Raw genomic sequence first — 25,814 nt, 5'->3', positions numbered from 1 at the left:
TCTATCTCATGGCCTTGAAATCAGGATCTGAAATCACGAGTCAGGTGTTTAACTGACTGAGTCACCCAGGCACCCCTGTAGGAATGTGTTCTTTTTTTTTTTTTTTTTTTTCCAACCAGACAATGTTATGTTTATCGTTTCCATTTAAAAGGGTGATAACAGACAGCGCCTGGGTGGCTCAGTGGGTTAAAGCCTCTGCCTTCGGCTCAGGTCATGATCCTAGGATCCTGGGATGGAGCCCAGTATTGGGCTCTCTGCTCAGCAGGGAGCCTGCTTCCCTGCCTCTCTCTCTCTGCCTGCCTCTCTGCCTACTTGTGATCTCTGTCAAATAAATAAATAAAATCTTTAAAAAAAATAAATAAAAGGGTAACAAGATAAAGCAAACATGTATAATAACAAGGAAAGGTCTAGAATTTAAACCCAGATAGCTGGATTTAAATGTTTTCTTTACTGGCTTTGTGATCCTGAAAAATATTATTCAACCTCTTGAAACTTTGGTTTCCTTATCTACAAAATGGGAATATTAATCCCCACCTTAAGGATTTTAAGGATTTAATGAAACAACGTAGGCAAAATTGTAGAAATGTGTTCTTAAAAGTGTTTCATCCATCCTATGTGTTGTCCAATTTTTCATTTTCCTCTCCAAGATCCTCTTGTTTTTCTTTTCCTTTCTATTTTAGGAGCCTCTTTTCCCTTTTCATCCCCCACCTTGAAATCTTTCCATTTTCTTATGAAAGAGAAGTTCAACTCTTTATAGCTATATGCCCAACCAGCTAACATTTGCATTTTCAAGCATTTAGCTAACAATCTGGACATGTTGTCCTGGGAGTAGGGTGAAGAGATGGGAGAGGGATCAAGGAAGAGGGTGTGAGATTACTGCCTCACATTTCGGTAAGCCACACCATTGCTACCGTATGTCTCATTCATTCATTTATGTATTTCTCCTTGCTTCATTCCTTTACTAAATGTTTATTGAGCATCTATCACATGTCAGACACTCAGAATAGAGAGTAACATAAAGTTCCTGTTTGTCAGGAGACGTGTTACAGGAAAATTGAAAGGCTGTATTTAGAAAGGGAAATAGGGGCTCTTGGGTGGCTCAATTGGTTGAGCATCTGTCTTTAGCTCAGGTCATGATCTCAGGGTCCCAGGATTGAGCCCCACATTGAGCCTTCTCATTTCATCAGCTCATTGAAACTGAATCCATGTGGTGGATGGATATGTTTATGGTGTAGAATGTGGTGATGGTTTCATGGATGTATAGTTATCTCCCAAATCATTAAGTTGTATATATTAATATGTATATATTTATGTATATATTAAATATATTCAGCTTTTTGTATGTCATTCACACCTCAAAGTGTTTTTAAATTTATTTTTTAAATATTTTATTTATGTATTCATGAGGAACAGAAGGGGAGGCAGAGGCAGAGGGATAAGCAGGCTCCCCAAGGAGCAGTGAGCCCAATGCAGGACTCAATCCCAGAACCCTGGAATCACAGCCTGAGCAGACACCCAACAAACTGACCCACACAGGTGCCCCTCAAAGTGTTTTTTTAAAAAAAGATAGAGATGAATGGATGGATGAATGGATGGATGGATGGTTAGATCTGGAAATAGGTAGATAACTAAAGATCTGGAAAGTTCATGAAACAGTGATGAAGAGTGGCAGGAAGAGGGAGCAAAGGGTATGTGGAGTGGGGAGTTTTGAGAATACCAAGGCTGAGAATGTTTGTACATGCAACAGTGCATAGACAAGAACAACATTGAGAGATGCCATCTTAGGGATCATGAAAGTTGGTGTTTTAAAGTGTTATGGTTCTATACTGCTTTAGGAAATGTACCATAGCTAATGTTTCTTTGTAAAGCCAGAGACGGTTAAGTGTAGAGATACAACATAGCCTAAGAATGGGGTCTGACCAGGAAGACCTATATTGTTCTCTGTAATATTGGGGTTTCTCCTTGTACTTGGAAATTGCCCATGAGGATCTGGATCTCAACTTCTTATCCCAGTGGTATCCCTGAACCTGGTGCCTGAGCCACAGCTCTTCCTGCTTTCCACTATACCCTGCAGCTTTCCCCAACTCTAATCCCTCTCCATCTCATATTTCAGAAGCTCAGGAGAAGGAGGATAGGTATGGCATTAGGTGTCAGCACAGATCAGGGTAAGTTCAAAGGTGGCCTGAAGAAGTCAGGTGACAAGGTCAAATGGCACAGCCAACCAAGTGCAGGTAGCAGAAGCTGCAGGTCTCTTCAAGACCACCTACAGCGGGTATTAATTTCTTGTTGCTTGCCTGGGGATGCCATTACAAATTTCCATAAACTGGGTAATTTAAAATAACAGAAATTTATTCTCTGGAGTTTAGGAGGCCAAAAGTCAGACATCAGGGTATTGGCAGGGTTGATTCCTTCTGAATCCATACCATGCAGCTCTCCTGGTTTCTGGTGGTTGCTGGCAATTCTTGGTGCTCCTTGGCTTATAGGCACACCACTCCCATCTCTCCCTCCATCTTCATATTGCGTTTTTCACTATGACCTCTCCTCTTCTTATAAGGACACAAGCCATTGGATTTAGGACCCATTCTAAATCATCTTGAAATCTTAAGTACATCTACAGATGCCCTATTTCCAAATAAAGTGACATTCTGAGGTTCAAGGTGAACATGAATTGTGGGGGGACACTATGGCAACTCAACATAATTACTGTTCCTCTATCTTTACCTTTATTTGAAATATTACTTACTCTCATACCTCTGCCTGCTCCTCTTCCATGTACTTAATTTCAGTTTAGTTGGTGATTCATATTTACAACAGCACAAATGGAAATTTTAGACCAAAGTCATCATTAATACATAAATTCCGCACGTAAAAGAAGAGCATAAGATGTGGGCTTAAAAAAAAAAAAACAACATTTTCTGGCCCTTGAAGCTTTAGGAAGAGATTGACATTAAAGACTATTCATAAGACAGCTTTCAGTGAACTAAGGCACCATGTCAGTAAACTCACCCTCCAGATTTGCTGAATTTGAATTTTTTGAATGAGCCCCAATTGCATATATCCCATCCTTTGTATTTTGACTTCTCTTGATTTCAAGATGATGGAAATTGAAAGTTAGGTCATCCGGAAAGCAAGCTCATAAATATGCTTTTTATATGTTTCTGCCATGTTAAGCATTTCATATATTATGGCTGTGCTCCTGGGGAAGCCCCTTACCTGGAGGTTATGAGCCAAATCACCTATCGAATATGTCAGAAGTTTACCAGCAAAAAGAGTACAGGTCAGCAAAAAGCTAAAAAAAAAATTTTTTTTTTTTTAAACTAATGCCTAATTCTCAAGATGCAAGTAGAAAGAGACAGAATAATGGGGCAGCCAAGTGCCTTGGTGAGTGGCATGTAAGTACCTGCCCTCCGAGTGGAAAGCCTTTCCCAACTTTGATGTTGAGATGAAAAGATGATGACAGAATCTGGAAGCATTTCAAAGGCTGAGAAAGCACATACTTTTAAAAAATCTCTCCCTCCCAACCCTAACTGCTCAACAGTTTCAAAAGAAAGATTAAGGAACCCTACATAGTATTATGGCATTTTAATTGCACATTTTGTTCTGTGACACCAAAAAGTGGAAAAGTAACAATTGCTTTCATGAAGAACAAATGTATTTTCACTCAAGTTGTCCGGGGTTTGTTAAAGTTAGATTATTTGGAAACTGTTTCTGGAGATCTCAGTTAAAACATCTCACCCTCATTGACTGCTAATATATATCACGTTATGTGAGAAGTAGTGTATATCACTTTTTCATGTTATTTAATTTTCCCAGAAACCCTCTTGATTAGGTGTAATTCCCAGCTAAGGCAAACTGAAGCTCAGAGAAACCAGATACCTTTTCCCACGCTACCATGGAAACATTGGAGTCAATTTTCAGACTGTGATCCCAATGCTTTTTTTCCCCTTTCCAGCCCTTAACACACTGAGAGAGAGGTTTAGGGCTGAGAACACAATGTATGAACACTGATAAGAGTAGTAATAATCAGGAGTGCCTCAGTGGCTCCGTGAGATCGAGCCCCACATTGGGCTGTGCCCTGGGCATAGAGCCTGCTTAAGATTCTCTCTCTCTCTCTCTCTCTCTCTCTGCCCCTCCACCCCCCTCTCTCTATCCCTCTCTTTTTAAAAAAAGAGTAGTAATAATCATAAACATAATCATGTGGTAAAGAGCATGGGCTTTGGGGCTAGATGTATCTAGTAATAGGTTGGACCAACACCGAAACTGGGTTGTGTGTCTCCAGTATCTAGCAGGCTAAGCTCAGGCTTCTTTACAGGGTGCCTGGGTTCCAAAACATCAAGAGTTAAGACAAATCTCAGTACATACACACATTTCAAGCCTTCTCTAGTATCATGTTTGCTAATGACTCATGAGACCAAACCTAGATTCGAGAAGTGAAGAAAGAGACTTCTAATTTTCTTGGAAGAAGCTGCAAAATATTGTGGCCATTGTATAATTGATCACAAGGACAATGCCTGAATCTAAATTGTGACTTCTCTCTTGTCTCTCTCTCTCTCTCTGCCTCTCTCCATCCCTGATTCTATTTTGATCAATCTTGTGTAGTAGAATTTGAGAATTATGAATACATAAGATGATCACTTAACCGTATTCATCTGTTAGTCACCAATCCCTCCTCTCAAGAGTGTTCATGAAAATTTGCAAGGCTTAGTTATCTTCTTTCTCCTGGTTTTGGTCCAGATGTTCTTATAGTCTCACTTGGAATTCTGTGTCATCCTCTGATTCCTTCCTGCATTCTGTGTTGGTCCAACCTGGATTGGTCATGTCCTTTTGTTTCCCGTTTCAAGTATGCCACCTGTAACTGCTCACAAAGTTCAGAAACTGTGAAATCTGTATTTATATCGCATTGGTGACTTCTTTTCCTGTTTGGTATTCTTTTGGATCCCCACATTCTGAACTGTCTAGAGATGTGAATTCTTCTTGTGCTTGCTAGAATGTCTGTGAATATCTCTTAGAAATTTATATTTATGACAATGGTGGAAGTAATTTAATGGAATTTTCCAGTTATAGGCTAAGTGTTGTTTAAACGCTTTTCCCTTTTGAAACTTGATGCTTCTTTTCTTCATAAGGTGTTTTGCAGCACTAGCATTGGGGATTAACAGCTCTCCACTTGCTGCCTTATCCATGGGTTTCAGTATTAAATATTTCATGCAGACTTCCATGTGGATTTTATTGTCCAAAGAGATTTTGTATCAAAATGGAACTTGGTGACTTTGAAAATTTCAGAAGACCTTTCCCACTCTGGCCCCTTTCCAACCTCATCTCCTATCACTCACCCCCTTTGTTTACTAAACTTCTGCCTCTTGTCATGGCTTTCATAGTCTTTGTTCCCTGTTACTGAAAGCTCTTGTCCCAATTCTTGCAAGATGGGCTTCTTATCTTTCAGGTCTCAATTTAAATGTCACCTCCTAGAAGAAATCTTTTTTTTTTTGTTTTAGATAGCTTTATTGAAAAAAAAAATGCATTTCATAAAACCCATCCATTTAATGTGTACAACTCAGTGGTTTTTAGTATATTTACAGAGTTTTGCAACCATCACCATTATCTAATGTTAGAACATTTTCATCACCCTGAGAAGAAACCTTATACCAATTAGCATCCAGTCACTGTTCAATACTCTCACCTCTAATCCTAGGCAGCCATTAATCTACCTTCTGCCTCTATAGATTTGTCTATTCTGGACATTTTATATATATGAAATCATACAATATGTGGTCTTTTGTGACTGGCTTTTTAAATTCAGCATTAGGCTTTCAAGGTTCATCCATGGTGTAGCATGAATCAGTACTTCATTCCTTCTTATAGCGAAAATGATATTCCGTTGTATGGATATACCACCTTCCATTTCTCTATTCATCAGCTGACAAATGTTTGTGTTGTTTCCATTTTGGGGGCTATGATGAATAATGCTACCATGAACATTCACGTACAAGATTTTGTGTGGACATGTTTTCACTGCTCTTCAGTAGATACCTAAGAATGAAATTGCTGGGTTATATGGTAACTAGATTTTTAACTTTTTAAGGAATTTTTCCAAAAGAGGCTTCTAATGGCCATCCATTTTAAGAAGGCCTGTCTTTCTTTTCCTTTATTCTGTGATGACTTTATTGCTTCTTAGCACTAATCACGATCTGAAATTAAATGTTCACTTACTGGGTCTGTGTAACTAGAATGTGAGCTCCATGATGGGAGAGACCATTTATATCTTGTTCACTGCCTTGCCGCCAAACACTTAGTATGTGCCTAGTATATAGTGAGTGCTTAATAAATGTTTGTTGAATGATTGAATAATGAGTGAAAAGGGTTCTGGGAAATATTTGTGTCAAGCTGTTGGAAAGAGGTAGTGGGGAGGCTAGACAGAGGGAGTTCTATAAGAACCAGCCATGGAAATTGTAATAAAAAGGTTGTAGCAGTTAGAGTTGTTTGTTTGTTTGTTTTTCTTTCTGAAAGTAGAGTTAGGATGCTTTACTATAGCAAATAACAGAAAATTCCAATTTTGGAGAGGAGAGGTTCTAGATGCAGTATAATTTGTGACTTAGTGATGTCATGAAGGATCTAGATTCTTTTCATTTCTCCAGTCTGTTATCCTTGGCATCCTTTCTTCCAAGGTGGTTCCCCTGGTGGCTCCCAGTGACACTAGTTGTATGCTTTTATATGTCTAGCAGGAAAAAGTTAAAAACTTTTTGTTTGTTTGTTTTTACCAGAATAAACTATATGTCCTTCCTTTCATCCCTTTAGATCAATTTGGTCATAGGCCTATCCCAGAATTAAAAACAGCTGTCAAGGGAACACCATGTGCCTATGAGCTTAGATACTCTGCATCTACCCCTGTAAATGGGGACCAGTGAAGGGTGAAGAGACAAATGAACAGCAGTTTCTTTGAAAGGAGGAAGGGCTCTTAAAGGCACAAGAGGACAATTTAAAAAAAAAAAAAAAAAAGGAGGGAAGGAAAGTAGGAAGGAAAGAAGGGGAAGGAAATGGATGCTGGGTAGGCAACCAACAGTGGAGCAATAGAACTTGATTTGGGTCAGCAATCTCTAAGGGTCTGATCCAGTGGGAAGGGGCATGGCAGCAGCAGGATTTCCAAAGATGTGATATTTAGTGGAGGGAAGGAGAGAGAATATCTAGACCAGGGACTGGCAAAGCTTTTCTATAAAGGTCTGGATAGTAAATCTTAACAGTTTTACAGGCCATACAGTCTCTATGGCAACTATTCAACTCTGCCATTGTAGCATGAAAGTAGCCAGAGCCAACATATAAACATGTTGGCATGGCTGTGTTCTGATAACATTTTTACAAAAACAGGCAGAAGCCAATTTGGCTTGTTTGTCTACTCCTGACCTAGACCATGGATAATATTATGTAATTATCCTTGCTATTGAAAAAACAGCTTAGAACCCATGTTTTCCTAAAGTTGGATCAGCATTTTCATTCTTGTATATACTCTTATGCAAGGATACTGATTGATTCTCCTCTAAACTTGGATTTAATTCATAAATAGCTAATATTTATTGAGTACTTACTATGTGTCAGTCCCATTTGCATTTCATTCTTTTTTAAAAAGATTTTATTTATTTATTTATTTATTTATTTATTTATTTATTTATTTATTTAAATAAAGACTGAGAGAGAGAGCATGAGAGGGGAGACAGGGAGAAGCAGACTCGCGCTCAGCAGGGAGCCCTATGCGGAACTGGACCCTGGGATTCCAGGGTCATGACCTGAGCTGAAGGCAGGTGCTTAACCAACCGACCCACCCAGGTGCCTAGCATTTCAGTCTTTATCTAATTTGTCTCTTGATACTTTCAAGATTTTCTATTTGTCATTGGCTTTTAACAGTTTTACTATAATGTGTGTAGTTATGGATCTCTAGAGCTTTTAATTGTTAGTTTCCTAGATATGTAAATTAACATTCTTTATCAAACTTGGGAAGCTTTAGGCCATTATTTCTTTGAATGTTTTTTTTTTTTTTTTTCCTGCCCATTTCTCTATTCCTGGTACTCTTGTTTCATGTATATTGGTATTTTTAACAGGGTCCCCTAGGACTCTGAAGTTCTTTTTTTTTTTTTTTCTTTTTTTGAGAGAGAGAGACCAGGGGAGTGGCAGAGGCAGAGAGAGAGAGGGAATCCCAAGCAGGCTCCATGCCCAGTGTGGAGCAGACGTGGGACTCAGTCTCACAATCCTGAGATCATAACCTGAGCCAAAATTAAGAGTCAGATACTTAATTGACTGAGCCACCCAGGCACCGCAGGACTCTGAATTTCTGTTTCTCTTCACTCTTTTTCATTTCTGTTCTGTAGACTGGATAATCCCTACCAAGCTATCTTCAAGTTCACCGATCCTTTTGCCAACTCAAATAGGCTGTTGAGCCACTCTATTCACATTTTCATTCCCATTATTATGATTCTTAATTCCACCATATCCACTTAATTTTTTTTAATTTATTTTTTGTGTTGTTGCTGATATGCCCTGAGGAGTCACTATAATCATATTTTTCTTTAATTAAAAAGCGATTCCCTTTAGTTTTTAGGATTTTTTTTTTAACATTTTTATACTAGCTGCTTCAGAGTCTTTGTCTGGTAAGTCCAATGTCTGTGACCCTTAAAGATAGTTTCTACTGGGGTGCCTGGGTGGCTCAGTGGGTTAAAGCCTCTGCTTTCGGCTCGGGTCATTGATCCCAGGGTCCTGGGATCAAGGCCTACATTGGGTTCTCTGCTCGGCGGGGAGCCTGCTTCCCCCTCTCTCTCTGACTACTTGTGATCTCTGTCTGTCAAATAAATAAATAAAATCTTAAAAAAAAAAAAAGATAGCTTCTATTTCCTGCCTTTTTTCCTATATATAGGTCACATTTTCTTGTCTCTTTGCATGTCTTATAATTTTTTTACTGAAACTAGATAATTCTAAATAATATAATAACTGTGGATTCTGATCCCTTTCCCATTCCAGAAGTATATCTTGTCTAATTTTGTCTCTCACAAATAACCCTATTAGGTGATATAATATGTAATTCACCCAGAGAAAAATAATCCTCTTTAAGGCCTAATGCCCTTATGGAAGCTAGTTTTCCCCAGTATTGGCATCCGAATATGATTCTTAATAGTCTGATAGGGTCAGCCTAATTTAAGTATCAATATATAATGACACTTGGGGAATTTTGGAGATAAAAACAAATTGGTTGAGAAGGTCTAAGCCTATAGCTTATGGTGCTAAATTCCAAATAATCCTCTATGATATACTGATATAAAGAAAACCCAAAGGACATTCAGAGGCATGTAAGATCAGTGTTTGGTTTTACATAACTAAGAAGGTGAAAACATCTAAACACCTAAATGGCAGGACTTAGACTGAGTTGCAGGCTGGACCCTATTGCACCAGACTCTAGCATCAAACTCTCCTGAGACGCTCATTTTTTGCAACAATATTCTTATAATTGAATTGAAGTCTTTACTTAAATACTATTTATTAATATTAAATCCTTATTAATCAACTGACTCCTGTGTGAGCCTTCACTTTCCTCCAACAAACAGCAAATGCTGGTTCTGGCTGAGGGTTGCTGAATCTTTCTGCAACTCTAACCAGAAAATGACTAATTACAGCTTCTCAATGAGAAAGCCCACTGTGATGTAGGAGTGAGGGTATTTTGCTGTTTGTATATAAAAGTAACTCGTGCACATGACAAAATTTTTTTTCCAAGTGAAATAAAAATTGTATTGCATGGAAATTAAAATTCTCTTCCTTTCAACCTCATACCCATTCTGTCAGTGTAGGCACAGCAAAGGACATTTTTGTCTGTCCTTCAAAATACATCGACACATGCATCCATACACACATTTGTTTAGTTTTCTCGTTTTCTTTTTATGACAGGCATTTTAAATTCTTAGTGAAAAAACAGTATTTCTTGTCCTGAAGTCTGAGCTAAAGTTAGAGTCTCCATTTGTGAGGTCCTGTGATCATTCCATTTCAACACCCTTAACACATCCCCAGAAAGACAGCTCAGTTGACAAATAACTGATAAATAAGTGTGGTCTATCCATACAATGGAGTACTGTTCAGCCATAAAACAAAATGAAGTACTGATACAGGTACAACGTGGGCTAACCTTGAATGCATTATGCTAAGTGAAAGAAACCAGTCTCAAAGACTACATATTGAATGATTCCATTTGTATGAAATGTCCCGAATAGACAAATCTATAGACAGAAAGTAGATTAGTGGCTGCCAGGGGGACTAGGGGAGGGAAGAATGGAGAGTTATTGCTAATGGGCATGTGGTTTTCTTTTGAAGGTGATGAAAATATTCTAAAATTGATTGTGGTAATAACTGTACAATTCTGCAAATATACTAGAAATCACTGAATTGTACATTTTAAATAGTGGATAGTATGATATGTGATTTATATCTTGATAAATCTGTTTTATATAAAAGAAAGAACTCAAAAATTAATATTTAATTTGCTACCCTATATTGCATCATTAAAGTAGATGTCATTATTTCCCTTTTGCCTACAACAAAATTGGACCTAAATGTGGTATTCTTTGTTTGCAAAAATTATGAAATATTTTTAAATTGCCCTTGTCATCTAAATAATATTAAGTTTAAAATAAATTAAATTTTAACATTTAAAATTATAATATTTAATATTTTATATTTATATTTATTTTATGTTTATATTTATTTTTATTTTAATATAAATATTAAATAATTAATTAAATATAAAATATAAAATAAATATTTAATGTATTTATTTTATTTTTATATTTATAAATATTAATATAATTAAATATTTAATATTTAAAATTATACTGGGAAACTGTCCCCTTGATTATTTGTTCCATAAAATTTAATATCCAAGATGAGAATTACATTCATAAACAGGAGGTGATTTCCCCCTACTTGCTGCTCTGGAGTGGTTGCCTTCCTCATCTTCTTTCTGTCCTCATTGCTGACAGTAACTAAGCAAATGAATACAACATCATCTGCTGATGATATTTTGGGAGCTTCCCAGAAGCCCAAAACACTAAGCCTTAGGGCTGAGTCCTGCCCCTGTGCAATTTCATCCTGGGCCCCATAGACCTCTTCCCCCTTGGAAGAGGATGCTGCCTGCTTCAGAACTAAAGCTTCTGAAAGACAAAGGCCAAAAACAAAAACAAAAAAAGCTGTCTTCCAAGGGACTTCGTTATTTAATTGTTAAGGATCTTTTAAACTAACCCTCCTCTTGCGCATCTGTTGTCCCACCAAAAGGGTGTTTTGGTGAGAAGACTCAGCAAACCGAAAAAGCAGGAAGATGAATTAAAGGAGGGTGTGGCCTGGGACTCTTGTTGCCAGGATCCAGTGTGTAGGGCACCACAGTGCCTGCTGGGAAACAGCTCCCACTGCTGTGCAGGAGTGGACCATTCGGGTCCTCCCTGAGGCTCCTCCCAGGAGTGAGAACAGCGGACAGCTGGACTGCCCGGCGTGAGTGGAAAGGTAGGCTGTTTGGGAAAGGAACACAATCCTCATGTCCAAGGAGTGGAACTTCTGTCTCTGATTTTTTCACTGGGTTGGTCACTTTGCTCCTCTTGCCCATCTGTTAGACTGCAGGCTTCCCAATTAAGTCAAAAGCACCCCTTTTATACTGTGAACTACTCTTATTCTTTTATTAGATGGTGAATTCCCCTATTGAGCTTTACATTAGGCTGCAGGTGTTCTATTCACCAGCTTCCCCCAGCCTCTGTTTCCTCATCTGGAAAATGGGACTCAGTACCTATAGATGGAATTGTGAGGACCTAATAATACAAGCCAACACTTCTAGAGAACTTACAAGGTGCCTGCATTACAAAGTGCCCAACTTTGTTTTAGAGAACAAAGTTGAAAGCGCTTCACATTAAGTAATTCATTTAGTTCTTACAACAGCTCTGTGAAGTAGATGCTGTTGTTATAGCCAATTTTAAGACAAAGATATCAAGCCACAAAAAGGTTAAGAAATATATCCAAGTTTACACAGTTAAGACATGGAAGAGCCAGGTTCAACACCATTAACCATCTGGCTCTATGACGTTTGTAACCATTAAACAACCCTGCCTATTAAAAGCAGATATTTAAGGCTTGGCACATAGTAGGTTCCCAGTAAATATTATCTATCAAAATAATTAAAGTCACAAGACTGAAAATGCCCTGAGAATAGAGAGAGCACCTTACTCGGGGCATCCTTCAGTGCCTAACAGTACCTAAGTAGTATCTTGCATCCAATAATTACCCAATATGTATTTGTTAAATTGAGTCCATTTTATCAGGGCAGTTCAGACTTTAAGCCCCTTCTCTGCCAGGTGCTGTGCTGAGAAGAGAGAATATACAAATATAATTTAGATATGAATACATAGTGAGATGCTACTGATCTAGAAAAGCTAATAAAATGCTAGGCTCCACTGATATATAGATAGGAAAGATAAAATTGACACCTCCTGTTCTTCATCATCCAAATCCCATCTTTCCAAATCTGTATGGTTCTTGAATCCACATATGTATCTTTCATCCCTCTCATCCCTTCCCCAGTCCAAGCTGCCATTGTCTCTCTGACCTCTGAACTGGTTTCTAGCACTTTGGTTCCTTACTAATCTGTTTGATCATGTCCCCTCTTTGTTCTGTTATGAAACCCATTCTCTGACTTTTTGCTCTTCAGATAAAAAGCTTGGTACAGCATCAAAAGCCCTGCACATCTGGCCCCTTCCTGCCGGTCACTTAGTCTCATTCACAACTCTGGACTCTAGCCAACATGATACAATAATCATGGCCAACAGAGCCCATTCCTATAACTGTATGGATGGGGACATGCCAAAATAGGAGGGGGTGTGTCTCAGAAGGGGGAATCTTGATCAGTTAAACAGATATATACCAAACTTCCCTTCAAGGAAAATATTCAGCCAGAGGCAAGGTGACCATCCTCCAAGCATATGATGGGAAGGAGTCCTGAAAGGCTATGACCTGGTGACTTCCATTGCCTCAGTCAAATCAATGAGTCCATGAATTTTTCTTGTTCTAAATAAGTCATATTTTTGTCTTTTTTGTAGCCGAATAATATCAATGATGTTTAATCGAGATGGTGGCATGGTGATCAGCAAAGAGGGAGACATCATAAGGGAATGGATGTGGCCTTCGAAGGGAAAACTTGATGATCCAGTTAACGTTTGGGTATTGCTTTACAATTCATCATTCTTATGTCTATTTCTTATGCCATACCAATAATTTACTTTGAGTTTCTAACATATACTGTTGGAGAAGAGAGGATTGAGAGGACTGAATTATTATTATTATTATCATCATCATCATCGTTATTATTATTATATAATATTTTATTTATTTATTTGTCAGAGAGGGGAAGAGAAGAGAGAACACAAACAGGGGGAGTAGCAGGCAGAGGGACAAGAGACTCCCTGCCGAGCAAGGAGCCTGATGCAGGACTTAATCCCAGAACCCCAGGATCGTGACCTGAGCCCAAGGCAGACACTTAACCAAGTACCCAGGCATCCCTGAGAGGACTGAACTATTCAGTTTGGCTGTCTACACTAACCAATTCATCTGATGAATCTTTATTTCAGTTTTTTAATTTATTTGTTTTTTTCTTCTTTTTCAATATTTTATTTATTTATTTGTTTATTTATTTATTTGAGAGAGAGAGAGAGAGTGCGGGAGCAGAGCGAAAGGGAGAAGGAGAGAACCAGACTCTGTGCTGAGTGTGGTACTCCACTCAGGGCCTGACTTGGGGCTCTATACAGGGCTCCACATGGGTCTTGACTCAGGGCTCAACCCCACATTTCAATCCCACAACCCATGACATCACTACCTGAGCCGAAACCAAGAGTCAGACACTTAACTGACTGAGCCACCCAGGTGCCCCTACTTCACTTAGTTCTTTCTTAATGTATTTGTCTTTGCTAAGTCGCATTTACTTTCTTTCTTTCTTTTTTTCTCTTTCTTTCTTTCTTTCTTCCTTTCTTTCTTTCTTTCTTTCTTTCTTTCTTTCTCTTTCTATTTTTTAAAAAATATGTATTTGAGAGAATGAGCGAGAGAGAGAGCACCAGCAGGGAGCGCTGCAGGCAGAGGGAAAAGCAGACTCCCCACCAAGCACGGAGCCCCATACAGGGCTTAATCCCAGGACTCTGGGATCACGACCTGAGCCAAAGTCTTATGCCCAACCAACTAAGCCACCCAGATACCCTATTTTTTTTTTTTTAAATAGGCTTCACACCCAGCATGGAGCCCAACGTGGGGCCTGAACTCATGACCCTGAGATCACAACCTGAGCTGAGTTCAAGAGTCAGATGCTTAATTGACTGAGCCACCCAGGCGCCCCAAGCAGTTACTTTAAACAGTAATTGTTAAAAATTACTATTAGAAAGCATCTTGTGTTTAATATAAAAATATTTTTAAAATAGGAAGATATACAGTGTTCAAAGTGAAAGTCTCCTTCTCCTCAGTCTCACTCTGTAGAATTACCTTTTTTAATAGATTAATGTGTATTAGAATCAGAAATTCAGAAAATGTAAGAGTGAGCCTACCAGTGGGAACTTTGGTGAACTGGAAAGTGTGCCCTCCCCCAAAGGAGACAGGCTTTACTGAGGGCCAGAACATTGTTGCCACATGGGAATGTGGGGTCTATGCCTGCTATGTGTTATGATTTTCTAAAAAGCCAGATTTTGTTGATGAAATACCCTGGTATTTCAAAGTTGGCAATTAATTCAGACTCTGGCAGGACTAAACCAAACACTTCCGAGCTGCCAGTCTGTAACCTCTGTGCTAGATTTTATTGATTCATATATATAGTTACTTTATGTGTGTGCATGTATATGGGCTGCATTTTGTGTCCAGGACCACTGCGTATGGTTGCGAAGGTGTTTGTACCACCAACCTTAGAGGTACCAATTATAAAGAGCTGTGCTGTCCAGCATGGCAGCCACCAGACACCTGTGGTTATGGACTCTTGAACTTCACTGTAGTAAACTGCACACCAGATTTCAAAGACTTAGTATAAAAAATAAGAATATAAAATATCTTATTGATCATTTTTATATTAGTTACACATTAAAATGTTAATATTTGGATATATTTAGTTATAAAATGTTATTTAAGTTCATTTTACCTGCATTTTACCTTTTAATGTGGCTCCTAGAAAATTTAGAATTATTCATGTGCCAAGCATTTATGGCTCATGTTATATTTATAGTGGACACACTATAGTGTGGAAAGTACCTCCAGGTCCCTGTTCTATTCTATTCACAAGATCGTCCTTGGCGGCTTTATATCCTACGTATACTATTTGTCTTTTTTTTTTTTTAATTTATTTATTTGACACAGAGAGAGGGAGATCACACGTAGACAGAGGCAGGCAGAGAGAGAGGGGAAAGCAGGCTCCCCGCTAAGCAGAGAGCCCAAAGCGGGGCACGATCCCAGGACCCCAAGACCATGACCTGAGCTGAAGGCAGATACTCAACCATCTGAGCCACCCAGGCACCCCTGGATTGTCATTTTTAAAGAAGCACTGCTCAGCTCTGAAAGGTGAGGAAAGTAAAGAGTGTGCAGAGAAACTGTCCCAGCAGGCCTGTATGTACAAGTGTCCTGACACTCAGGAGCCGGCATGCTTATAACAGTTGACTTAATGAGGGCGCTTTTTCTACAGCAAGCCTTTTAAAAATATGCTTTACAAATCTGCAGATGTTCCCTTGAGCTTTAGAAGTTGTTCATCATTACTTTTCTATCCTTGTCATTTATAAAATCTCTTCAGCTTTAATAAGTTTCACAGTAATAGTTACTAGACTTATAAAACTTCTAAGCACTTGACAGCCATTAATGACTTTCCTCATCATCATGGGAATTAGATGTTGTCAACTGTATTTTATGAGAGAGACTATCAAGAGTTAGAAATACAACTCAGAAGTACCTGCAAACTGACCCAGAATTTTCATTCTAAAGTGAATCTGACTTTCTCTATATGTCATCACTACATTAACAGTTTCTCCTTGTTCCTTTTCCTTCCCTTAAGAAGTCATAACAACCCACAAATTTTCAGCAAAAAACCCAAAAGCCATCCCTGACTTAATGGAACCAGACTGAAGCTGTGAATGTTGGTCTCAAATTTCCTTCCATGCATCCTGCAAATGTTTTAAGATTTCCACTTGAATTATGAGCATGAAAATTCTGCGTAGGAAATGACAATCCTTTCTGTTGCCCCCAGGTGAACAAGTTCATTACAGTGGAGATTTCTGGGCGCTTTGCAATCACCTTGGTCTACAGATGGCATCCCCAAAGCCTAAAGCTATCTCTGGCACCTGTAAAATACAAGTTTTTTCCTCCGTGCTTACCTAAGGTGGTAGGTCCAGAGGGTTTTGGGTTATTTTTTTTAATTATCTTCATGCCACTACCTCAGTGCAGACCAGAGCAAGAGCAATGCTGACTGATTTTAGATTCTTATCTTTTAGCATTTCCTGATAATTGCTATAGTAAGGACACTGGAATCTGGCTAATTATAAATCCTGCCAGAGCGGTTTCTGGACATTACCTGTGAAGTAACAGGAATAAGGGGAGGTTAGAAGAGGAAGGTAGATTTTGGAAAAAAATGAACACCTAGTTTCTTCTGAGGTCACGATGCCTAAGCTTTGGAGAATTAGTTTCCTGTCTCTGATTTGGATGAATTGCTTGCATTTATGTAATCTATAAGTTCTTAAAAATGGTGTGGGGTTCATATATTGTTTTTAACTAAAGTGAAAATAAATCAATTTAAAGTCACTGTTTGTTTTTTTTAAGATTCTTTTATTTATTGGGAGGCAAGGGCATAGGGAGAAGGATAGAGAGAGAGAAGCAGACTCTCTACTAAGTAGGGAGCCAGATGGGGTGGGGGTCCTCAATCCCAGGACCCCAAGATCATGACCTGAGCCAAAATCAAGAGAAGGATACTTAACCAACTGAATGACCCAGGTGCCTCTAAAATCACTATTTTTAAGCATAAGTAACATTGTAAAGACACTTGGAGATGACCATTGTAAAAATTATGGCTCAGAATAATGTCTCTTAATAATAATTTCACACTTGCGCTAAATCTCTGTTGAGGAATCTTAGGCTAAAACTTTTGTTTGTCAAGAGGTGAGACACGCAAACTGACTTCATGCAGTTAAGTAGTGAGTTGACTGACTCTGATCAAACTTTTGAAGGTTCTAAAATTTTGAGTGCATTTATGTGAATGATATACATATTATAGAACATGTATGAAACTTTAATGAAAAACCCTTAGTTTTAGGGATGGGCATCAAAACTGTGTTATTCCTGGTTATACCATAGAAATACCTTGCCTATTTCATATATGCTGAAGTTGTATAATTTTTGCCATAAATAGTGCCTTTACGGCAAGTTATCTTGCCTGCCTGGATTTTTATTCCATGTCATCTGAAAAAAGTTTAATACTCTCTCTCAGCCATTCCCTGATGTCAGTCCCATCTCCACAGAAGCCAGAGAGTTATTCAAGGCCTATAAAGTGAAGTGCAAGCATCTGAAACCCACAACACAGGACAAAGATGTAAGTGTGCAATAGTCACTATTTTGAGATTGCAGGCAAAGGTAACTTTTAGTTTTCACGTTATTATAAAATTAATGTTCTCTTCCAGCACAGGCTGGATTCCAGTACAGCTATTACATACAGATGACCCTGTCATATAATTACTGGAAAGAGCCTAGGATGACTTATATTGTTTGTGTTTCACTTTTCTTTTCTTTTTTTTTAAGATTTTATTTATTTATTTATTTATTTGTCAGAGAGAGAGAGAGAGCACAAGCAGGCAGAGTGGTAGGCAGAGGCAGAGAGAGAAGCAGGCTTCCTGCTGAGCAAGGAACCTGATGTGGGACTCCATCCCAGGACCCTGGGATCATAACCTGAGCCGAAGGCAGTGGCTTAACCAACTGAGCCACCAGGTGTCCCACGTTTCACTTTTCTTAACATCTTAGCCCTTTTGAAGTGTACAGTTCAGTGCCATAAACTCTCAGTTCACACTGGTGCTACTATCACCACCATCTATCTCTAGAACTTTTTCATTTTGTGTAACTGAAACTCTGTGCCTGGAAACAACACCTTTCATACTTCTCTCTCCTATCTTCTGGGAACCTCTTTTCTACTTTCTATGAATTTGACTGGTTTAGGTACCTCATATAAGTAGAATCATACAGTATTTGTCCTGTTGTAACTGGCTGATTTCACTTAGCATGGGGTCCTCAAAGTCCATCCACATTGTATAAGGTGTCAGAATTTTCTTCATTTTTAAAGGTGAGTATTTCATTACATGTGTACCACATTTCATTTGCCTATTCAATTGTTGATGGACACTTGGAATCCTTCCCTATTTTAGCTATTGTGAATAATGCTGCTATGAATATGGGTATATAACTATCTCTTTGAGGTCCTACCTTCAGTTCTTTTGGATATATTTCCAGAGTGGAATTGCTGAATCATATAGTAACTTCATTTTTAATATTTATAAGCTTTTTAAAAAAAATTTATTTATTAATTTGAGAAAGAGAGCACAAGAGGGAGGAGGGTCAAAGGGAGAAGCAGACTCCCTGCTGAGCAGGGAGCTTGATGCAGGACTCGATCCTGGGGACTTGAGGATCGTGACCTGAGTCGACAGTCACTTAACCAACTGAGCCACCTAGGTGTCCCTCAATTCTTGATATCCTTCCCAACAGTTGTCATTTTCTGTGTGTGTGTGTGTGTGTGTGTGTGTGTGTGTGTTTAAATAGTAGCCATCCTATTGGGTGTGAGGTGATGTATTTGACTTTTTAAAAATCAACATTATTGAAGTATGATTTATTTACCATTTTATAAGATACATCCATTTTAAGTGTATACTTTAATGAGTTTTAACAACTCTATTTAGTGGCCCATGACATCCTGATTCCAGGAATCCTTGTTTCTCAAGGAGGCATTAATGGCATTTGGGGCAAGATAATTCTTAGTTGTTCGGGACCATTGCAGAATACATCCATGGCCCCATAAACTATATGCCTATTGTGTCATCATTCAAAAGGCCCATGCACATTTGTGAATACCCCCAAGGAAGGATGTACTCACTTGTGTTGAGAACTGTTCTATATTGGTTATTCCTGGGGGGATATTTGGGTATATGGGATGGGGAGATAAGTCATAAGATTACTGCAGGGGTCTAGCCAAGATACTCTGAACTGAACTAAGCTGGCAAGAATGGAACATAGATGAGAGCTCCAAGTTAATTAAGAGGCAGAATTCATAGGACAGTTTTTTGGCTTATGTGTTAAGATGGAAAATCAATCACCAAATAAGAGTAGATAGGATGAAAAATGAAGAGAGCCAAGTGAACCAACACTTAAGGGGCAGGCTGAGAGGTAGGAGAACCATGTCACTGTGGTGAACATGGTGAGACCCATGTCCTTTCCCCTTCTTCTTGCATGCCTCTATACAGATAAAAATTGTATTTCCATACTCTCTTGCAGATGGATTTCTAGATGTGTATTAAGCCCCATTCATTAGATGTATTCATGTGCGATTTGGAAGATGGTAATACGGGGAAACCATTGTCTTGCTTTGGCAAGCAAGATCATGGAGAAGGTGGGTTTTCCTACAGCAACACTGCATTATCTAGCTGCTAGCATCACAGATCCCAAGACACAATTATGGCAGCTCCCTGGTTCTAACCTCACAGCTTTAGTACACTGTTCCTGTGCCCCACAACACCAATGGGGGTTCCTAGGCCACACCTTCCTGATATGGAGAGGCAGCACCTCCCCTGGGTGGTTGGTTGGTGTTCTGGGAACAACTGGAGACGGCCACTCCTCCTCTTTTGGTGATTTTGTAATTTCATACTTAGAAAAAGGCTAGGGAGTTTTCTGTTTCTTATAACTGAGAACAACATTCAAAGAAAATGTGTTCAAAATGAGGGAGTGGTAACAGGATGAGCCTTTCAGAGAAGTCAAGCAAATGAGAAATACAAAGCATCCACTGGATTTGTCTTATGAGGATCAACAGTGACTTCAGCAAGAATCATTTCAGGGTACAGGTTGAAAGTGGAAACCTGCTTATAGTGAGCTGAGGAACAGATGCATGAAATGTAGAAATTCTTGTGCAATTGTTGGCATTTGCCCACGCTTCAAATTTGTAGAATATGAGAAAGAGGAATGGGTGCCCCAAACCTGTGCGTTAGGCCCTTGCTCTCAGCCTTTCCTAGACCAGTTAACTTCTTATGTGTCAAACCACTTAACTTCTCAGCCTGCACTGGGGCAGCTTTCTGAAGCCCGGATGGTGGTGACAATAGTCCAGATTCTTCTTCTTCCTCATTGTGGCAGATTTTGCAACATTCCTGTGGTTTGTTTTATGGTGGCTTTAGAAGGGAGCAATTTGGCAAGCTTGCATCAAGGTGACAGGATTTCTTGTAGGTGGAGCCTAAGTCTTATCTCCCTCTATTTATTCTGCTACATCCTTCTGGAGTGCCACTCCTTCCCATAATTCCCTTCCCTCCCCTACTCAGTGCATGTGAGAGGGCCTTTGCTGGTTTCTGTCTTAGATGAGGAGGGTAAATCTACACCCCCTGATCCCAGCCTCTATAGCTTCTCTCACCTGGAGTTGGATAATCTTCAGCCCTGAACTTGTCAAGGGTACTTGGTACTGTTAAACTGGTGATCATTTTTAAGTTATTTAATATAAAACTATTTAGAAATCATGCTCTTAGCAATGTCCACAATAGCCAAACTATGGAAAGAACCTAGATGTCCATCAACAGATGAATGGATAAAGAAGATGTGGTATATATACACAATGGAATACTATGCAACCATAAAAAGAAATGAAATCTTACCATTTGCGACGATGTGGATGGAACAAGAGGGTATTATGCTTAGCGAAATAAGTCCATCGGAGAAAGACAACTATCATATGATCTCCCTGATATGAGGAAGTGGAGATGCCACATGGGGGGTTTGGGGTGTAGGTAAAGAATAAATGAAACAAGATGGGATCGGGAGGGAGACAAACCATAAGTGACTCTTAATCTCACAAAACAAACTGAGGGTTGCAGGGGGGAGGGGGGCCAGGAGAGGGGAGTGGGGTTATGGACATTGGGGAGGGTATGTGCTATGGTGAGTGCTGTGAAGTGTGTAAACCTGGCAATTCACAGACCTGTACCCCTGGGGATAAAAATACATTATATGTTTATAAAAAAAATTTAAAAAAACTTAATTAAAAAAAAAAAAAAAGAAATCATGCTCTTCAGCGTGCCTAGGTGGCTCAGTTGGTTAAGCGTCTGCCTTTGGCTCAGGTCATGGTCTCGGGGTCCTGAGATGGAGCCCAGCATCAGGCTGCCTGCTCAGCAGAAAGCCTGTTTCTCTGTCTCTCCCTCTGCCTGCTGCTCTACTCCCTCTTGATATAAAAATAAATAAAATCTTCAAAAAATAATTTTAAAAACTTTTAAAAAGAAATGATTCTCTTTATAATATATGTAAATTGATCAAAGTGTGCTTATATTTATTTATATTTATTTATTGTTTTCTCATATTTAAAAAATTTAATTTAAAAAATTGCTTCTTTTTCATATGAATGGTCTTTAGTTTCTAGGGAAAGTGGTGTCACAAAATTCCTTTGATGTTCATAGAATTTGTTAAGAATGAAGAAAAAAGTACATGATGAAACAGCCTGTGCTGTTTGACTCCACTTTTGATCAAAGGAAAATATATTCTTATATATGTATTTTAAAAGACTGGAAGGATGTATGCCTAATTTTTTATATTGAATACATTGCTTTTGAAATAAAAAATATTTTTGAAATGTGTAAAATCCCTACAAAGATGAAACAGTATGAGTAACATTAGCAAAGAAAATCAATCAGAAAAAAATTATTACAGTTCTGAAAGTTTGACAGTATAATGTGATCATTTCTGTAATGAAACCTACACTTTCCAAAGACTTAGAATGAGGCCACCTTCTCCAAAGGGCTTGTAAGACTTCTTGTGTTAACTTTTTTTAGTAGAGGTTGATATATTTATCTCTCACATTCACAAATAGCAGAAAATTCAACAGAGTCCCTTTTTGTAACTTCTCTAAATAACTCCTACAATCAGCGATTTTCATAGACATGCCCTTCCTCCAAAATAAATGTTCAAGATTGTGCAAGCAAGGATAATTTTCTCAACTGTGTCAAATTATTCCTTTTCCAAATCTTCCTGAAAGATGTTCTTTTGTTTTTTAGATGTTTTGTATGTTCTTTGAGCAGTATTTCCAAAGAAGAATGTTAGGGCATGACCTTTCAAAGGAGATTTTTTTGGTTGTTTAATTTCTATTAATTTGTTTAATTTGTTGTTTTAATTTCTTTGTTGTTTAATTTCACATGAATAGTTAATGAGCTAACTCTAGCATTCCAAAACACCAACAATTGTTAACAAGTATACTCTTGAGTTTTCTACTTTTGAAGCTGTACTCAGAGTTCGTCGGCCGATGTCTGACACTTTGGGGAATTATTTTCTCTGTCAAACATTTCTTGCGATCTGGTCTCTTTGTGCCCTGACATGAAAAGCATGCAGCCTTCCAGTCCTTTGCCCTTCATAGGCTCCTCAGCCTACCTAATATGTTTGCAAATTAGGCTAATCTTGAAGATTAAAAAAATGAGTTGGGAAAATGTATTTAAGATGAAATGAGTGATATGAATCCAACTCAATCAAAAAAGCTCAGATGAAAAAGCTCAAATGAAATAGAAATGCTACCTTGTGTGATACATAATCTATCCAAAGCATATATAACTGAATGAAACAAAAATAATAGTAATCTGGAAGTACCTATTGCTCCCTCTTCCTTTTTGAGTCTGATTATAAATAGAGATAAGGAGGGGCACCTGGGTGGTTCAGTGGGGTAAGCCTCTGCCTTTGGCTCAGGTCATGATCTCAGGGCCCTGGGATCAAGTCCTGCATCAGGCTCTCTGCTTGGCAGGGAGCCTCCTTCTTCCTCTCTCTCTCTCTCTGCCTGCCTCTCTGCCTACTTGTGATCTCTCTCTGCCAAATAAATAAATAAAATCTAAAAAAAAAAAAAAGAAAGAAAGAAAAAAAATAGAGATAAGGAGCCAAGTAGAAATAAAGGCATTTATTTAAAAAATTTTTAATTGAATTATAGTTGACATATAATATTATGTTAGTTTCAGGTGTACAACATAGTGATTTGACAATTGTATACATTACTAAATGCTCATCATAAGTGTAGTTACCATTCATCACCATACAAAGTTATTACAGTATTATTGACTGTATTTCCTATGCTGTATTTTCCATCCCTGTGACTTATTTATTTATAACTGGAAGCTTCTATCTCTTGATCACTGTGACCTAAATCAAGAGATTAATTACTGAAAGGATAGGCCCCACCAGGAGAGTTGTATTGGAAAAGCTGGACTGTAGATAGTTCTGACCTGAAACTCCCTAAACCCTTCCTCTAAATTGAAGAAAACCAGTTACTTTACCCATCAGAGTGCAAGCTGGGAAACTTGAACAGGGGGAGATATGACTGTTGGTAGTCTTGTCATACAGGGATGGGATATACAAGGCAGACCACATACAAAGTAGTCAGAGAAGGCAGTTGGTGGGGGCCAATGAGGAAACATGGTCCAACGTGGCAGAATTTCACCTGCCCCTCCCTGGCTGCAGAGAGGCACATAGAAAAAAGGCACCACTTTCTGATGTCTTCCCTATTTGTTTCAGAGTCTTTCTGTCAGACTGCTTCCACAAAATCTTTTTCATTTTAGTCATAACAACTGCCTGAACAGCATATTATCTTAAAAAGTGTTGAAAAGGTGCCACTTTGGAAAACTTGGTCAGGTTAAGTGATAATCATCCAGTCTTCCATAAGCTGAATTGTGTATTTCTTTGTGAAGAGAAATGAAGGGATGGAAGAAGAAGCCAGACATGCCCACCCTCATAAGATATTTTTGAAGAAAAGTAAGGAAGGACCCTTCTTTCATGGAAATCTGAGGAGATAGAGATAGAGATAAGGTTTTTCCTTAATTAAAAAAAAAAAAAAAAAAAAAACGGGCCCCTGGGTGGCTCAGTGGGTTAAAGCCTCTGCTTTCGGCTGAGGTCATGATCCCAGGGTCCTGGGATTGAGCCCCGCATCGGGCTCTCTGCTCAGCAAGGAGCCTGCTTTCCTTCCTCTCTCTCTGCCTGCCTCTCTGCCTACCTGTGATCTCTGTCAAATAAATTTAAAAAAAAAAATTAAAAAAAAAAAACCCAAAAACAAAACAAAAAAAAACTGGCTGAGCTTCCAAGACAATTAAAGAAGAGATTGTCTTTTCAACAAATGATTCTGGGAAAACTGGATATCCACATGGAAAAAAATGGAATTAGATCTTGTCCTTAAACTGCAGACCTAAATGTTGAGCTAAAACTATAAAACTCTTAGGAAAAAACATAACTTTAAATCTTCCTGATCTTGGATTAGACATGGTTTCTTAGATACCACACCAAATGCACAAGTAAAAAATAATAAATAAATTGGACTTGATCAAAATTTAAAACACTTATGCTATAAACAATACCATCAAGCAAGTGAAAAAATAACTCACAAATGGAAGAAAATGTTTGTAAATCATATGTCTGTTAAGAAACCTTTATCCAGAATATATAAAGAACTCTTACAACTCAATAATAAAAAGATAAAGAACCCATTTTTTAATGGGGAAAAGATCTGAATAGACATGTGTCCAAGGGAGGTATATAAATGGCCAATTAACATACAAAAAGATACTCAACAAAATTAGCCAGCAGGAAAACTTACATTAAAATCACAATGAAATACCCCTTCACACCCATTAGAATGGCTAAAATTAAAACGACTAAAAGTAACAATTGTTGGTGAGCATATGGAGAAATTCAAACTCTCATTCCTCACTGCTTATGGAAATGTAAAATGGTGCAGCCACTTTGGAAAACAGCCTGGCAGTTATTCAAAAAGTTAAACATAGGGATGCCTGGGTGGCTCAGTTGGTTAAGTGTCTGCCTTCAGCTCAGGTTATGACCCCAGAATCCTGAGATCAAGTCCCACATTGGAGTCCTTGCTCACTGGGGAGCCTGGTTCGCCCTTTGCCTGCCTCTCCCTCTCTCTCTTTCTCTCTCTAACAAACAAATAAATAAAATCTTTTTTTAAAAAAGTTAAACATGGAGTTACCGTATGACTCTTCAATTCCACTCCTCCATAAAGAAATGAAAACATGTCTATGTAAAAACTTGTATATAATAGCATATTTCATCAACTTATGAATGGATAAAGAAAATGTGTTCTATCCATATAGTGGAATTGTATTCATCCATTAAAAGGATTGAAATTCTGATATATGCTGCAAAATGGATGAATCTTGAAAACACTATGCTAAATGAAAAGGCAGGTCACAAAAGATGACAGATTGTATGATTCTATTATATGAAATGTCCAAAACAGAAAATCTTTAGAGGCAGAGGGTAGGTTAGAGGTTGCCTAAGTCTGAAGGGCCAGGAAGAAATAGAGGTGACTGCTAATTGGGACAGGTATGGGGGGTGGGGTGGGAGAAGAACAAGAAGTATTCTAAAATTAGATTGTGGAAGTGATTAGACAATTCTGTGCCACTCTGTGAATATACTAAAAACCATTGAATTCTGTACTCAGATTCATTGTCTGGTATGTGAGTTCTAGCTGAATAAAACTGTATTTTTTTTTTAAGTCTTGCTGGACACCTTTACTTCCATCTATATAGCAGAAGAAACTT

At 38.4% G+C, this 25,814-nt stretch overlaps 1 protein-coding gene across 1 annotated transcript in view; it reads left to right on the top strand.

The window, feature by feature from the left end:
* The window catches only part of LOC116877492 (uncharacterized protein C3orf20 homolog), a 114,127-nt gene that overhangs the window by 40,382 nt on the left and 47,931 nt on the right, over positions 1 to 25,814 (top strand). Inside the window, exons 6-8 of the mRNA XM_032874253.1 lie at positions 13,101 to 13,221; positions 16,262 to 16,396; positions 17,495 to 17,596. Of these exons, the coding sequence (XP_032730144.1) occupies positions 13,101 to 13,221; positions 16,262 to 16,396; positions 17,495 to 17,596 (358 nt within the window). The remainder of the gene's footprint in view (positions 1 to 13,100; positions 13,222 to 16,261; positions 16,397 to 17,494; positions 17,597 to 25,814) is intronic.

The sequence above is a fragment of the Lontra canadensis genome, unplaced genomic scaffold (genome assembly GCF_010015895.1).
Source record: "Lontra canadensis isolate GAN:19392208 unplaced genomic scaffold, GSC_riverotter_1.0 scaffold52, whole genome shotgun sequence".
Lineage (NCBI taxonomy): Eukaryota > Metazoa > Chordata > Mammalia > Carnivora > Mustelidae > Lontra > Lontra canadensis.
This window is presented reverse-complemented; position numbering and strand designations above follow the sequence as displayed.